The 16,373-nt window shown below is 37.4% G+C and overlaps 1 protein-coding gene across 1 annotated transcript; it reads left to right on the forward strand.

The window, feature by feature from the left end:
• Window positions 1-5,246: 5,246 nt before the first annotated feature.
• Window positions 5,247-5,765, forward strand: LOC147502636 (uncharacterized). Its single transcript, XM_086604577.1, has one exon. The coding sequence runs from the start codon at window positions 5,247-5,249 to the stop codon at window positions 5,763-5,765; it is 519 nt and encodes a 172-aa protein (XP_086460703.1).
• Window positions 5,766-16,373: the final 10,608 nt, after the last annotated feature.

Consider the following 16,373-nt stretch of genomic DNA (forward strand, 5'->3'; position numbering starts at 1 on the left):
GTAATTTAAGATGCAAAATAGAGACAGAATTGTATAAATAACTTGTATATATATACTAGTTTTGAGCACGTGGGCTATGCCATGTATAAATAACAATTATTTTTTGCTCCTAAAGTATAGCAATTATTATAATATTATAAAAACAATTATTTTGTAATTTAAGATGCAAAATAGAGACAGAATTGTATAAATAACTTGTATTGATAGAGACGACTCAATTCAGAAATTGGCCCACTTCACCAATAAAGTCAGCTTCATCTTTATAATATATTACATATTAACCCCTAAAATACAATAAATATTACAATTGCATTGGCCCACATGCTCGTATATATATACTAGTTTTGAGCACGTGGGCTATGCCATGTATAAATAACAATTATTTTTTGCTCCTAAAATATAGCAATTATTATAATATTATAAAAACAATTATTTTGTAATTTAAGATGCAAAATAGAGACAGAATTGTATAAATAACTTGTATTGATAGAGACGACTCAATTCAGAAATTGGCCCACTTCACCAATAAAGTCAGCTTCATCTTTATAATATATTACATATTAACCCCTAAAATACAATAAATATTACAATTGCATTTAATTGACTCTATTTTTAATTTAAAATGGAAATTGGGGACAAAACCGTCCGAAGTGCTGTGAATGGATTTGCCATGCCCAAACGGCTCATTTCCATGCGCCTCATTGCAAGGTAGAATCTATATTAACAATACACAGCAGTGTGGGGCCCGCAGGGCCTCCATCCTACGGCTACAAACCCATTTTCTCGCTTATGATGTGGATAATCTAAGTAATAAACGCTCGTCTGCTGGTTTACACAGCAATATCCGCCCTCATTAGATTCAATATAACTCCAAGTAATAAACTCTCCCGACCGCCTCTCTCTTCTCGCTCTCTTTTAGTTTTTAGTTGATGCCCTCTCTCACACAACTCTCCCGACCGTCTCTCTCTCTTCTCGCTTTCTTTAGCTTTTACTTCATGCCGATTTGTAGCACTTTTCCAACAGTGGATTCAACCAAAGTTTACGGAATTGTTCAGTAAAGGTTCTTCTTTTAGTTTTAAGGAGTCCTATTTGTACTTTTGGTTTTGATTCCTTTTCCCTTTCTCTCAGTTGAAGTCTAGACTGTGGAAGTGTAGGTTGGGGGAAAGTTAAAATGTACCAGCCATATTAAAGTATTAGAAACACTAAAAGCATGTTTAGTCCCTTTCTTTGTTTAAGGCACAAAAAGCGTGAATGGTGTGCTAATTTCATGTGTTAACTTTCGTCCATTTTTCTTTGTTATGCAGACCCACACTTCAAGAAATTCAAGTGCAGATTACTCAAGTGCAGAAACTCAATAGTGCAGATTACCACTGGTTAGCTAATATTGTCTTTCTTGTCAACATGAATGCTATAGAAAAGTTGTAGTTAAGGAGCCACCAAGAGTTTTATTGCACTACGTTTGAGCCTGTTTTTTCTCATTTCTTCTTCTCAACCCAGTACCTTCATTTCAGCTTATTTTGGGCCTTAATCTTCTCATGATATTTACCCAAGAAAATGTAATATTGCTGTGTTTGGTCACACGTGAGAAAATTCGGAAATTTTACTTGTTAGTGTTGAATCTTTACCATGTTAATGTGGTGTCTATTGTTGTGTCACAATAGTGGAAGCAAGCAGGGCCTACTTTGATACAACATACTTTTTTTTTTTGTATTAAAACCTACCAAATGCAAATCCTTAAAGAAACCTGCCATACTTTTTATTATTCACGGTAACTTGACAATTTTGTGCAACTTTGTAACTTAATTCTTACTGGAGTGACTTACACTTTCTTCATATGGAACAGTTCACCAACTCATTATGCTCTATGGATGTCTGAGAAACTTTTCTGATTTTCTTCTTCTGACTGAATTTCGTGTCATTGTCATGTGCTTCTACGTAGTTAAGGAGTGGATTGAGCGTGTAGCAAGATATTTGGAACTCACTTCCGTAGTTCCACGAGTATACTGGGACTTCACTCTTACATCCAAGTACTTGTAAGAATGCTTCTCTGATTGTGTACCTTAATTTGAATTATGTGATGTAAGCTAGACATATTCATGCGTTCTATGTTCATGCCTTCTTCTTCACAGCCTCCCAAATGGCGGACAGGGGCAAGCGCCCCATGAATCCACGCGAGGATCCTCCGAACCATGAAAACCATAATTCGATCCATTCAAGATAGGTTGACCCTTCAACCACCACCGCCTTTCGGTACTACTTCAACTTCTCACACTTTTCTATTATTTTGTTATGAATTTTACTACCGCCCGACTTGTGTGATGTCCGTTGCTCCTACTTATTAATTTTTTTTTCCTTCTTCTATATTGCTTAGTATTAACTTAATCTTTTCTCGATTTATCTTTATTAAGCAACCCAACCGACCAAATGTGGATAAGGGCAAAAGCCCAATGCACCCGCCTCGAGGAACCTTCAAACCAAAAGACGATTTACATTCCCCTCAAGATAGGTTGAATCTTCAACCACCTCGTGCCTTCGTGTCTTACTTCCACCACCCGTGATTGCAATTAAGTCTATTATTTATTTGTTTATTTTATATTTCTTAATTGTTCGAAGTGCCCAACGGCTGACATTCCTCCCTCTCTTTAGCCGTCGTCTGGTGCTCAGGTCAACTTCGAATTGAACTTCCCATATTATTAATATTGTTGATGTGTTTTATTCTACCATCGTCTACAATTATTTCTCCACCAAACCGTATTATTACTATAGAACTCTTACTTTAAATGCCTTGTTTTTTTATTGATTTTATTTTTGAAATTTCAAATTGTTGTCACTACTCCAACACATTTATAACTATTATTATATAGATTTTCATATTGTTTCCTTTGCTATAGATATTAACAAAAAGAATGATGGCACAACGTGCTAGAAGGGAACGAGAAAAAAACCTTAAAAAAAACAATAACTCGCGTTGTTTGTTCGCACAATCTACCGCACCAGTCTTACCCGGTTTCCAGCGGCTGCCCGGGTCCTCACAAAATATCATTCCTCCAAATCTACGTACTCCTCCTCAAGCTGTGGAGGCGCTTAACTCACCATAGCCCTATTACACCTATTCACGGATTCGAGCTACTCACTTCCTCTGAATCTCTTCAACGAAGTTGTGGGACATCTTAATCCTGTAAGGCTATTTACGATGTCCTCCCATCACGCGCTTTCGACCGATTCTCAGAATGGGTCATCAAAATGCAAGGTATTTAAATAGGCAATTATTTGTTACTGTATGATCTTGACTTTTACAACCAACTCTTACATGTATTCTCTACAAAGATATGCCCCCGAAGTCTTCAACCTTATCATTTCTTCCTGCGATACCACATCCAACAACATCAAATGGTCCTTCAACATCGCATCACCAAAATGCAGGGTATACGCCTGTTCTTATCGAAACATTAATCATTATTTGCATTTTCGTCTAATTTGCTGACGCGTTAACCTTCATCTACTTTGTTGACACATTCGCTATTATGTAGACAACAACAATATGATGGAAATGATGACATGACAGACGATGAAGATGATGTACTTCCTTCTAATGTTCTTAATCGTCCAATTGAACAAGGATGTCACTCTTTAGGGGAAATGAATGTTCAGTGTCCTTTCTGCCATGCACTTTATTGGAAAGACGAATGGTTGAGTAGATCGTCGCTAGCAAATCCTCGGTTTGGGACTTGCTGTTTGCAAGGAAAAATACAAATGCCTCCATTGCAAACATTGCCTGCTGCCCTCAAAGCTTTGTATGAGGGAGATGATCGCAAGTCAAAGTCTTTTCGAAAGTACAGAAGACAATACAATCAGGCATTTGCATTTACAAGTCTAGGTGCTGATGAACGTGTCTTTGTTGGTCGAGGTCCACGACCTTTCACTATACATGGAGAACTACGACACCGAACAGGAGCTCTTATTCCCGATCCAAGCAGACAGGCAACATACTCTCAACTCTATATTTATGATCCAAGTGTAGCATTGGATATTCGACAGCTTCGAAATCCTAATCTGGATGTAGATGTTCTTAGAATTCTGCACGAAACTATGCTCCAATATAACCGTTTCTCTAACACTTTCCTACATGCATATGAGGTTCTTAGATCGGCTTCTGTTGGGAATGATGAAAATCTCAACATCCATGCTTATTTACATTCTGGTCGCGGCCTTGTGACGCCGCTACTACAACTTGCCATCGGTGATGAAATTGCGGTTATTTTACCCGGAGATAGCAAAGAGGGACAAGATCGCGAGACATTGTGCTTTATCTTAAAGGGGAAATGAATTTGTTCATATCGATGAATGTCATCCAAAGATACTTTACCTTTGCACTATGTGTTAATGTTTCCTCGTGGAGAGCTTGGGTGGTCACCGGATCCGGGCGTTCGGACCCTCAACTTCAACCACCATCGCCGACCGCCTCGCCACCGGATGGACTTCTATTCTTATCTGCTTTAACGCCCCAACGAATATTCTTCTATTCTGCGAGGGAAAAAACTGTTTCAGAATTCTTAGTTGATGCATGGGTCGCCAGCGAACGTAAATCCAGATTGGGACGGTATTCTACAGATTTCGGCAAGATGTACCGTCTTTGAATTATATCAAAATCTCACTGATGTCCCAGCAGAAACCTTAAATCCAGATCAAGTTGGAAGGCGCGTAGTTCTACCAGCATCATACGTCGGCAGTCCAAGGCATATGTTTGAGATATTCCAGGACTCAATGGCTATAACTCAGTTCAACAACCATCCAGATATATTCCTCACCATGACTGCAAACCCACATTGGGAGGAAGTTATTAAGGCCTCGCAGAAGAACGAAACTGCTACTAATCGACCGGAAGTGGTAGCCCGTGTGTTTGAACTAAAGCGAAGAGCCTTAATGAGAGAGATCAGAGACAAGGGTGTGCTTGGTATTGCTGTTGCACATGTTTACACAATTGAATTTTAGAAACGTGGTCTACCACATATGCACGCCCTTATATATCTTCGACATCAAGACAAGATTCGCATTATTGCTGCTTTCGGGTTGACCGCATTGTTTGTCTTTGAATTTCACGATCGGATATCGAACCTGAATTGTTTCGCACTGTTATCAAATGTATGGTTCATGGGCCATGTGGCTTAAAAAATCCAAGTTGTCCATGTATGGTAAATAGGCGTTGCAAAAGTCAATATCCCCGTGCTTTCGAAAATGTTACGACCATGGATAATACTGGATATCCTATCTACCGTCGTCATGACACTGGCAAGAAATATAATGTTAGAGGGCATGAAGTTGATAATAGAGATGTTGTTCCATACAATCCTTCTCTTTCTAAGATGTTCGATTGCCATATTAATGTCGAAGTTTGTGCCGAGATACGTTGTGTCAAATACATTCACAAGTACATATTCAAAGGACACGACAGGACAACAGTGGTGTTCAATGACTTGGATGAGATACAACAATATTTAGATGCACGATATATCGGGCCACCTGAAGCGGTTTGGAGGTTGTTTGGGTTTTCTCTTCACCAAGAGAAGCCGGCTGTTGTGAGATTGGCACTTCATCTCCCTGGAATGCACCGAGTAGTTTACAATCCTAATGAATCAACGGATACTATTCTCTTAAGGGCTCAAAGAACAAAAGTCAACTCTAAGCGCATTTTTGAGCGGTGTGCTTCAGATCGATGCACGAGGGCTTACATATCAAGAATTTCAAGAACATTATGTTTGGAGTAAAAGGTGGCATAGATGGACAAAAGGACTCAAGCACCGCTATTGGCGAGAATGTACTTTGCAAGTCCTAACTCGTGAAGCGGTTTTATTTGCGGTTACTTTAAGCTGTTGTAAAAGGTCCGTAGTCCTTTGATGATCTAAAGAGAATTGAAATGGTCCTCCGCCGTACTTTCAAAGAAGCATGTGTTATCGTGGACTTCTTGAAGAGGCGACGTGAATGGGTGCAATGTTTACAAGAGGTCGCAATCATGCAAACCGGGTATCAACTTCGTCGACTTTTCTGTACTATTCTCACGGAGTGCAATCCGGTGCAACCTGAAGCCTTATGGAATGAATTTTGCGAAAGCATTTGTGATGACCTCCCATACAAGCTTCAAACCATGTTCTTCATTCCTCATCCTACAGATGACCAGGTACAAGATTATGGCTTATTTCTCCTAAATGATAATCTCTACGAGTCAGGTGGTCGAACTCTTGCTCATTTTCCTACAATGCCGCTCCCAATTAGAAATTGGAGTTTGGTTGTTGGGAATAGACTTATATGGGAGCAAAGGCAATTTCAGTTTGACCCACACAATGAAGAGGCACATGACAATGCCATCCACTTAAATGCTGAGCAACACTTTGCATATAGTGAAGTGACAGATTCGGTAGCTCCTCAACAATAAATGACGACTATATTTTTCTTGAATGGAGCAGCCGCATGGGGAAAAACTTTTGTTAACAACACCATTGCTGCTACGCGGTCGTACTCAAGGACACATTGCTATTATGGTGGCTTCATCCGAATAGCTTCTTTACTATTGGCGAGGTGGTCGGTTGCTTTCACTCAACCTTTTGCATCCCATTAGATATTATGGATAACTCGTATGTGGGTTGATGAAGCGTTCACCACAAGCTGATTTATTCGGACAAGCTAACCTAATCATATGGGATGAGGTCCCGATGCAAAACAAGTTACGCTTGGAAAGCCGTTGATCGCGACACTTCGTGATATTCGAGACAATGACAACCCATTCGGGGAATCATTGTTGTTCTTGGTGGTGACTTCCGCCAATGCCTCGCCGATTATACCCGTGAGGGTCCCGAGCAAATTGTTCGTAATTCCTTGCGATGCTCTTTTCTTTGGAATCACGTCAATGTTCTCACCCTGGTACAGAACATGCGATTAGAGCGTGACACTTATGAGAATTTACTTTTTGCAGAGTTCTTAACAAAGGTACGAACATTCATGTCCTAATTTATAATATTCCTCTATTAGAATTCTCATAATATTCTATTTCACATTTTATGTCATCAGGTTGGAAACGATCTTGAAGCGGTTATTGAGCTACCCTCAACGATCCATCATTGCACACATATTCAGGACCTGATTTCTGCTACTTATCGTAATTTGGATGATACTTCTACTGTCACCCCTGACTATTTAAATGAGCGGACAATTCTTTCTGCGAGGAATGATGATGTCAATGTCATTAATGCAGCAGCTTTACGTATGTTCCCAGGAGAAACTAGGACTTTTCTGGCTGCTGACAAGTTAGATGAGGCAGATGCAAATAATCCTAGAAATATTAATCAGTATCCAAATGAGTACCTAAACTTACTTGATCCCACGGGTCTGCCACCATTTCGACTCAATCTAAAAGAGGGTTGTCCAATAATGTTGCTGCACAATATTGCCCCCAGAGATGGGTTATGCAACGGGACTCCCTTGATGGTGTTGCAATGTCAACCACACGTTATCTGGGCCAGAATTCTTACAGGTGAAAAGTCAGGTAACCGTGTATTTATTCCAAGGATATCTTTGTCACCATCCTCTTCAGATTTTCCTTTCAATATGACAAGAAGACAATTTCCTATCCGTTTGGCTTATTCCATGACTATAAATAAATCACAAGGACAATCCGTGAAGTTTGTGGGAATCGATCTTGAACCGAAGTTTTCAGCCATGGCCGTTATATGTGGCATTTTTCGTGTGCACTTCCGCAGACCGCATAAGTATTCTTCTACCTCCAAACGGCTGAAAAGCTTACTACAAATGTCGATACCCAAGTCTTGCTTTTAAGCATTTGTCAAGTCGCATAATGTAGTTTCTTTTCCTTATTATTAGTTTTATTTTATTTTCATGGTTGTTTACATTTACTTATTCAACAAGTCGATCTATTTGCACTCACTTTATTATTAATTCTTTTTTCCTTCTTATGTATTAAAGCAATCCAACCAACCAAATGTGGATAAGGGCAAGCGCCCAATGCACCCGTCAATAAAAACGTATTTATATTCCCCCACAAGATAGGCTGATTCTTCAGCCACCTCATGGCTTCTAGGTGTTACTTTAGTTACCTCATGGGTTACTATATGTACAACATTGTTTTCTTGCATTGCAATTACGTCTATTATTTATTTATTTTATCTTTCATAATTGTTCAGCGCCCAACGGATAACATTCCTCCGTCTCTTCTATCGCCGTTTTACCGTAAGAATTTAATTGAACTTTCGCTATTAATATTGTCCAACGTTTTATTCTACCGTTGTCTTTCTTTAAACTTTGTATACCCTTAATTCTTAATATTATTGTTTGTCAAGTTCAAAATGCTCGCCTGAATCAAACCGATTACATCTTGGAACTTCGGTGCTCAGAATTACCATGTGCGGTGATGAAATGAGGAAGAGCAAGCACTCTAGGAGGATCGAGGTACCTGTTCAACGAGGATCAGTATATAGTGGAATGACAAAAGCCCAAGTCTTAGAAGCTCATGATAAAGAGCTTAGGTTGGTGCAGCAGGATCAAATTATGGAACTAACCAAAGACAAAAAGAATGTTTTGGAAGCTTATGTCTATGACATGCGCGTAATAAGGTATACCATTGTAGTAAACAATGTCCGGAAGCTTGATTTAGAAAATAGGACAAAGTGGCCATATAATTGAATTGAAGAACTTAACATAAATAATATTATTTAACACTGCATTACAAATAGCTTTTACATGTGAGTTTATTTTCACGTTAGATGTCATAACAAAATGACATCTAACGTGGACCCTAAACCCTGAACCCTAAACCCGTCAATAAAGACGTATTTATATTCCCCCACAAGATAGGCTAATTCTTTAGCCACCTCATGGCTTATAGGTGTTACTTTAGTCACCTCATGGCTTACTATCTGTACAACATTGTTTGTTGCATTGCAATTACGTCTATTATTTATTTATTTTATCTTTCGTAATTGTTCAGCACCCCACGGATAACATTCCTCCCTCTCTTCTTCTGTCGTCTGGTGCTCAGGTAAGAATTGAATTAAACTTTCGCTATTAATATTGTCTAGCGTTTTATTCTACCGTTGTCTTGCTTTATACTTTGTATACCCTGAAGTCTTGCTTTTTTCGGTTCAGTATGTAATTAAGTACTTTCTTTTCCTAATTATTATTATTTTTTAAATATTGTGTACATCATAAATCTGCTTATTTATTTTGGGTTTTGTAGTTTTCCAAACAACACATTTATTTGCAACTACTAATAATGGTAAGAGTGAAAATATTGTTTAGGCTGAAAATGAATTTCCTTTTCTTAAATTTTAAGCTAATTCACATTTGGTATTTTAAAGAATTAATAAAAAAATCAATATAGGAGCTATTGGCTATTTGTCAATTTGCTCGATGTCATATTCATATTGCTGGATGGGCGGGTTGAGGAGTGTGTTAATCTCCTTAGTGCTTTAAATTGATAGACTATCTTTTCATGATGACTTTTATACTTACATGTGGCATAATGGTATTGCACTTAGTGTTATTTGTTTTGTTGCTGAAGCCATTGCAAAATTCTCTCTATTCTCTTTTTTTTATTTTTTATCCCTGGTTCATAATGACTGGTACGGAAGGGGTGACAAATATGCTTCTTTTGCAGTTGCAGTAAATGATCTAAAGTGGGCGCAATAGTGCCAAGGCATGGAGTTTGATCCAATCAGGCAGCACATACATTTTTGCCCATGGAATATGTCTACGCCATGACCGGGTCTAGGGTGAAAACTAACACTTTCTCGCTTTAGATCGTGAGATGACATCTTTCGCCCATCACTCCCCGTGATTCACCGCCTTCATCCATGTTCGAGGTACGCCATTGTTTTGTGGATGGATACATGCTTAGCTACTGGTTTGTTTCCTTGAACCATCATATACTTGCCTCCTTATTTACACTTCTGAAATTTTCACAGGCCAATGATTCCATTACTTCAGTCCAAAATCATTTCAAGTCTCCATCAAAAAAAATAATCAAGACTACCCACAACTCAAGATAAGTGATTAATGTCCACCAGCTAGAGGTTCGTGCTTGGATGGCTTGGTTGGGTTGTTGAAGAGGTTACTAATTGCATTCTTCACTCTCGATTTGGGAATAGTGTGTTCTCCGGTTCCAAGTTTCAACTACTACTGTCAATGTGCTTGAGACGGAAATTTCATGTGAATGCTACAATCTCTTTATAGCCACATTTTGAATTTCTCATGATGATGATCCCGATGTCCCGCCTGGTTTTGGTTGCTGGATGTTAGAAGTCACTTTGTATGGTGCAATTTACCTTGTCTGGGAAATTTTCAGTGGATTGCTGCTGTCGTGATGAAAAGCTTCCTTAGTATTCATATTCACACATTCCTTAGTTTCCTTTGAAGAGGCACTAGAATCTTTTATTATTATTATTTTTTTATGGTGAAAAAGGCCTAGAATGAAGTTGGTTTTTGGTTTGAACTGTGAGACTTGACAGGTTCTATTTTCATCCATACCCACAATAGGTATGAACATTGATTGTTCATACCTACCCATGCTGAACATCAGCTATGAACATTGATTGTGGCTATAAAAACATGAACCCAAAACAGATATGAACAATAACTATTCATACCCCAAATTATGAACATTACCTATGAACAAAACAGATATGAACAATAAATGTTCACACCCAAAACAGATATGAACATTGATTGTTCATACCTTCTTTAGGTATGAATAATCCGTGTTCATACCCAAAAAAAAACATGAACCTAAAACAAATATGAACATTGATTGTTCATACCCAAAACATATATGAACAATAAATGTTCATACCCAAAACAGACATGAACATTGATTGTTCATACCCAAAACATTTATGAACAATAAATGTTCATACCCAAAACATATATAAATATTGATTGTTCATTTTTTTCGAGGCAGCTGCAGGCGATGATGTCTCGTAATGTGAGGCACGGGCATATCCTAGAACTTGTACCTATTGATTGAAATTTCCGCAAAACCCAAAATCAAGAATTCTAAAACCACATCAAGGAGTTGAGATCTAATAACGACGATCGAAATGAGGAGGCTTAATTTTAGCTAAAAAAAACAAAAATATACTTGAATACTCTAATATGGGTTGGGTTCGAGGGACGATACAAAAGACTTCGTAATTTTAGGAACATTGTAAATATTGCTTGTTCCATTTACAATCTATAAAGCCATTCATTAGTTATCCTTAATTATCTACGATTGTTTAGAGAATTTGAAATAAAGGGAAGGATAGAAAATCAATTATATTAATTTCACAATCGATTGAATGTATCTAGGAGAGGGAGAAGGTTTTGTCGGGTTTTCGCTTGACCAACTTCTTGTGGTCCCAACTCCTCCATCTGTTTCCTCTTCTCCTTGAACAACCATCTTCTGCTCCCGTTAAAATGCTGATTTGAACTACATTTTTCAAGAATCAAGATGGAGAGTATCCTAGCTTGCATTGCATATTGCATACGTTTTAAGGTTGTCAAACGTCAATTGGATTGCGAAAATTACTAAATTTGTAAGCCAAAATGGCTCATGGGTCCTATTAAAATACCACACAATCACTCAATTTCAGCTAGAAGTTGGGAGAAGAATTATCCAGTAAATTTTACTACGATAGTAAGATCACAGCCACCATGTTCTATACTTCTATCTACACTAGGCTAACTAAACACCAGTGAGGCAGTGAGTGTGCATGGAGGTCCACAATCAACACAAACTTTTACGTCTACTGAAATGGTGTCCAGTTCGGTCTCAATTTACATAGGGTAACGTCATTCTGGTGCCAAGCATTACTCTTATTATTATTATTATTATTATTTCACCACATTTGAAGCTCTCTCATCCGTGTAAGAAAATACTTGTCACTTTGAATTAGATCTAGGTTAATCCAACTTTAATTAAATTAAGACAGGTTGCCAGAGGTAGACAACAACATGCATAGTGGTACATATCCACTACCTTATATATATCTCAAGTTCACCGACTCTTATTCCGAACAAATTGTACAAGTCTAACTTTTCAAAAATATTTGTAAGCACATATCAGTTTCGATTGAGTAGTCAAGCTAAACCTTATATCAAGTAATTTGCAATTAGTTAAGAACTTATTAAAACTTTGTGAGCCGAAAGTTAAGCTAAGGTGATCTTAATGCCTTAATGGGGATTGAGGAGGTGACTGATTGACTTGAGAGCCAATGCCAACTTTAGAGATAGTGATAGAGTGCAGATTTTCATACTCTGATACTTTGCTTGTCAAAGTTAACCTGATATTGCTAAATAATTGCTCGGGAGTGCTGAAATTGATCCGAAAGATCAAGATCAAGAATTGCTTTTGGGGGCAGCGAGTGGAGTGTGTGTGAGCAAAATAGATATGAACAATAAATGTTCAGACCCAAAACAGATATGAACATTGATTGTTCATACTTTCTTTATGTATGAACAATCCGTGTTCATACCCAAAAAATACATTAACCCAAAACAAATATGAACATTGATTGTTCATACCCAAAACATATATGAACAATAAATGTTCATACCCAAAACAGACATGAACATTGATTGTTCATATCCAAAACATATATGAACAATAAATGTTCATACCCAAAACATATATAAACATTGATTGTTCATTTTTCGGGATAGCGCCGCAGGCGCGTCGAGGTCTCGTAGGCCGTAGGCACGGGCATACCCTTTTGTATACAAGTCTATTTAACTTTTTTAACCATCCCTGATACGTTTCACTTGAACATGACGTGCACTTCATTTCAGTCTTTCTAATTCCATTGTCTTTTCTCCTTCAAGTTTTTGTAATATTTAAGTCTGTTTAAAAGCACAATCCAAAGCCGTCTTTTCCTACACACTTTACTCGCTAATAAGCCCATAAGAAATATTTGTCGTTGGAAAGCATGGAGTGTGTGACCATTTCTTCATATATTTTATCACAAATATAGCTTCTCAATCAACTATATAGTTATTCTTCATCAACTGCTTATTAAAACAGATATGAACAATAACTGTTCATACTCCAAATTATGAACATTAGCTATGAACTATGTTGCACGGACGCGGACGCGGACGCAGACACTGACGCGGTGACTCGGTTATATCTAAAAAAAGTAGGACATGGACGCGGCAAAGGATGCGGAAATTAATTAATATTTATAATTTTATTTTATATAAATTAAACATTAAAAACTTAATTAAATGTATCAACATTCATAAATTCAAAACTATTAAAGATAAGTAGCTACAAAATTAAGTTTAATATTTCATAATCAAACTTTAAAACATGTTATAAGTCTTAACAAAACAAAAAATGAAAAAAATTGAGTTTTTAATATTATTTTGATTTATTTTTATATTTTTAGGTCAAAATGGCCCGACCATGTTGACCGGTTCGACCGTGGTCTTGACCCCGCGTCCGACCATGTCGACCATGTTGATGTTGACGCCCTCGACCATGTTGACCGTGATCCCATGTTGACCCGTCTTGACCCAAGATCCGACCATGTTGACCACGTCCGACGGGCATCCATGCTTTGCGTCGGTCCAAGAACAATGATTGTTCATAGTTCATACCCAAAACATATATGAACAATAAATGTTTCACACCCAAAATAGATATGAACATTGATTGTTCATACCTTAAAATATATATGAACAATAAATGTTCATGAAACATAATGAACATGATTGTTCATACCCAAAAAAAACATGAAATGTTCATACCAAAAAAAACAAATACAAATATGAACATTGATTGTTCATATCCAAAATATATATGAACAATAAATGTTCATACCCAAAACGCATACATGAACATTGATTGTTCAGTACTAAAAATATATATGAACAATAAATGTTCATACCCAAAACATATATGAACATGATTGTTCATTTTTCGGGGTAGCGCCGCAGGCGCGTCGAGGTCTTGTGGGCCGTAGGCACCGGCATACCCTAGTATATATATATTGCATGCACATTTGCCGTGTTGAATCAGCTTTGAACTAAACCACATCAGCCATTGAGGTGGGATTGAGTGAGTGTGTTAGCAGGAGCTTCAGCAAAGTAATGGTGTCATCTGAGAGCTATTCAAATTCTGAAAAGTGTTGAATCTGCACCATGACATTGCTTAAATGTGATTGCTGCCATCAGGAGATATTCTACGAAGTCTTTCTAATATATTCTTCACCCATGTGTACAGAGAGGTTAATAGAGCTGTTGATCATTTAGCCAAGCTCTCCCTCTTGTCTGATGATTACATTTGTTTCATTCTTTTCCTTTGTAATCTAAGTACTATTGTAGAGAAAGATGTAACTTCAAACAGGTAGGGTCTGCCCAACTCCAGTATCATTAAAAAAAAAAAACACATCAGCCATGTTTTTAGGATTTTTGTGAAATTACAAGCAAAAAGACCTACGCCAGAGCCTTCAGCTCTAAGTTATTGTCTCTCATGCCGGCAATTTTCTTTATAAAGAAGAACTTAAACAATATCTTAAACAACTAAGCTTTCAGAATGTGAACCCACAATTAAAAATGGATTACGGTAAAGTTCTGTGCTCAACAAGATTTGGCACATTATATTGACAAATGACAAGTTATATGTAAGGTCACATACATTATTGCATGCTTGTTTGCATAAGATTGGAATTTTCAAACGTGCATTTTTTTTAATCTAATACAGTAAGGAAAAAATAAAATAAAATAGGACATATAGGAACATGAGCTCTTATTACTTGTTTCGGATCTTCAAACCTGAATTAATTGGATAAGCTACTAATTCAAAATGATATAAGCAATCTCAACCTATTAGAGATGTTAATTGGCTTTAAACTTTAGCGTCTGTCTGTAATCTGTACAGTGTACACTACTGATGTAAGAAGAATGCTTTAGTAGCAATTCATGCAAATTATGTTCCGAGTGCTCAGCTCAACCTCAATAACCGATGAGCTTGGCAGAGAGCAACAAATTGTGCATTGTACAAAATTATTTTTCCGTACTGATAATTTTAGGGAAGTGCTGATTTTCTAAAAGCTGTAAAATAATCTTCTACAGTTATTTCTCATCAATTAGATTATTTTTATTGTTAGTGCTGAAGACAGACAGTGAGAGTTGAGTTGAGTCAAGAGTACAGGAAAAGAGTAAGGGTCATAAAAGTATTATAACGTGTGATTGATCAAGCCATACAAACCGGTCATTTTCTTTTAGAGAGTTTACCTTCTGTCCTAGTGAGATTTGAGAAAGCCTATTTCACCCCTATATCAAAATGGAGGAAGGGTTTACCTATGTGCAATAAGCAGGAGCGGATCTGCCGTCTGCCTTACTAGTTTTAACTTTTAACTAGGCAACGCTAGTCGTGATATGCTAAAACAAATAACTACATTACGGTCAGGAAGCCAAGATTCTTCAAACAAATGTGCTAAATAGTTTTCTTTGTTTTTTTTTAAAGTCAAGCTTGGGCGCTTAGCTTTCAAAACTGTGAACCTACAACTAAAACACAAAAAAAGGATGTGGAAGATTTCACAGAAACGTGCTTGGAGGCACCGTACCGACCGTAAGTAATGATGATCTCGACGTTTGCAGAAAATTGCTAATTGAAAATTGGTCAAAGATACCATCTAATAATCGAATAATGATGTAGATTAGGTGACGATAAAAAAATTTAATTGATCTTAATTTTGAATATTGTAAATGTCTATTTTTATCCCTAAGATTAACATGACATTACACCAAGTGTTTATGACTTAACTCTAACTTACATAAAGAAAGGGGATGGTTTGGAGAATGGAAATAAAATTTCTTCATGAAGTAAAAAGATGCTTACGTATCCAGCACCTTGGAATGGGACTGGGATCAAGTATGTTGGAATCAAGTATGCTGGAATCAAGCCAATGTAGTTATGAGGGTGACTTTTATAAAGGTTGTGAGCAAGTGGTTGGTAGGACACATGTGGTGGTATGGACAGGTGTGCTGCTAGGATGAGTGACAAGTCCTCGTGGGCTACACATGTGCAATAGCTCAATGTATTATGATGTTTGAGTTGGTATAGAAAGAGTGTGGTTAAGGATGTAATAATGACGAGAGTGTGGCTAAATATGGTAATAATTTGAGTGCTGCAGTGGATAAATGTCTGATGCTAATGATAACAATGATGAGAGTAGCAGATGATGATGTCACGAGACAAAATCGGGTGATGATGTCACGAGGGAAAATCGAGCTTGTGTCTTTGGAATTGAGTCGAGCTGGTGGAGTTGTTGTATGTGGATTGCGTGCACATCATGTGCTTGAGAGATAAGATGTCCCTTACATAG

This window comes from Coptis chinensis, chromosome 4 (assembly GCF_015680905.1).
Source record: "Coptis chinensis isolate HL-2020 chromosome 4, ASM1568090v1, whole genome shotgun sequence".
Lineage (NCBI taxonomy): Eukaryota > Viridiplantae > Streptophyta > Magnoliopsida > Ranunculales > Ranunculaceae > Coptis > Coptis chinensis.

Coding starts and splice junctions, on each gene's coding strand:
- LOC147502636 (XM_086604577.1), top strand. CDS start 5,247: ATGGATAATACTGGATATCCTATCTACCGTCGTCATGACACTGGCAAG.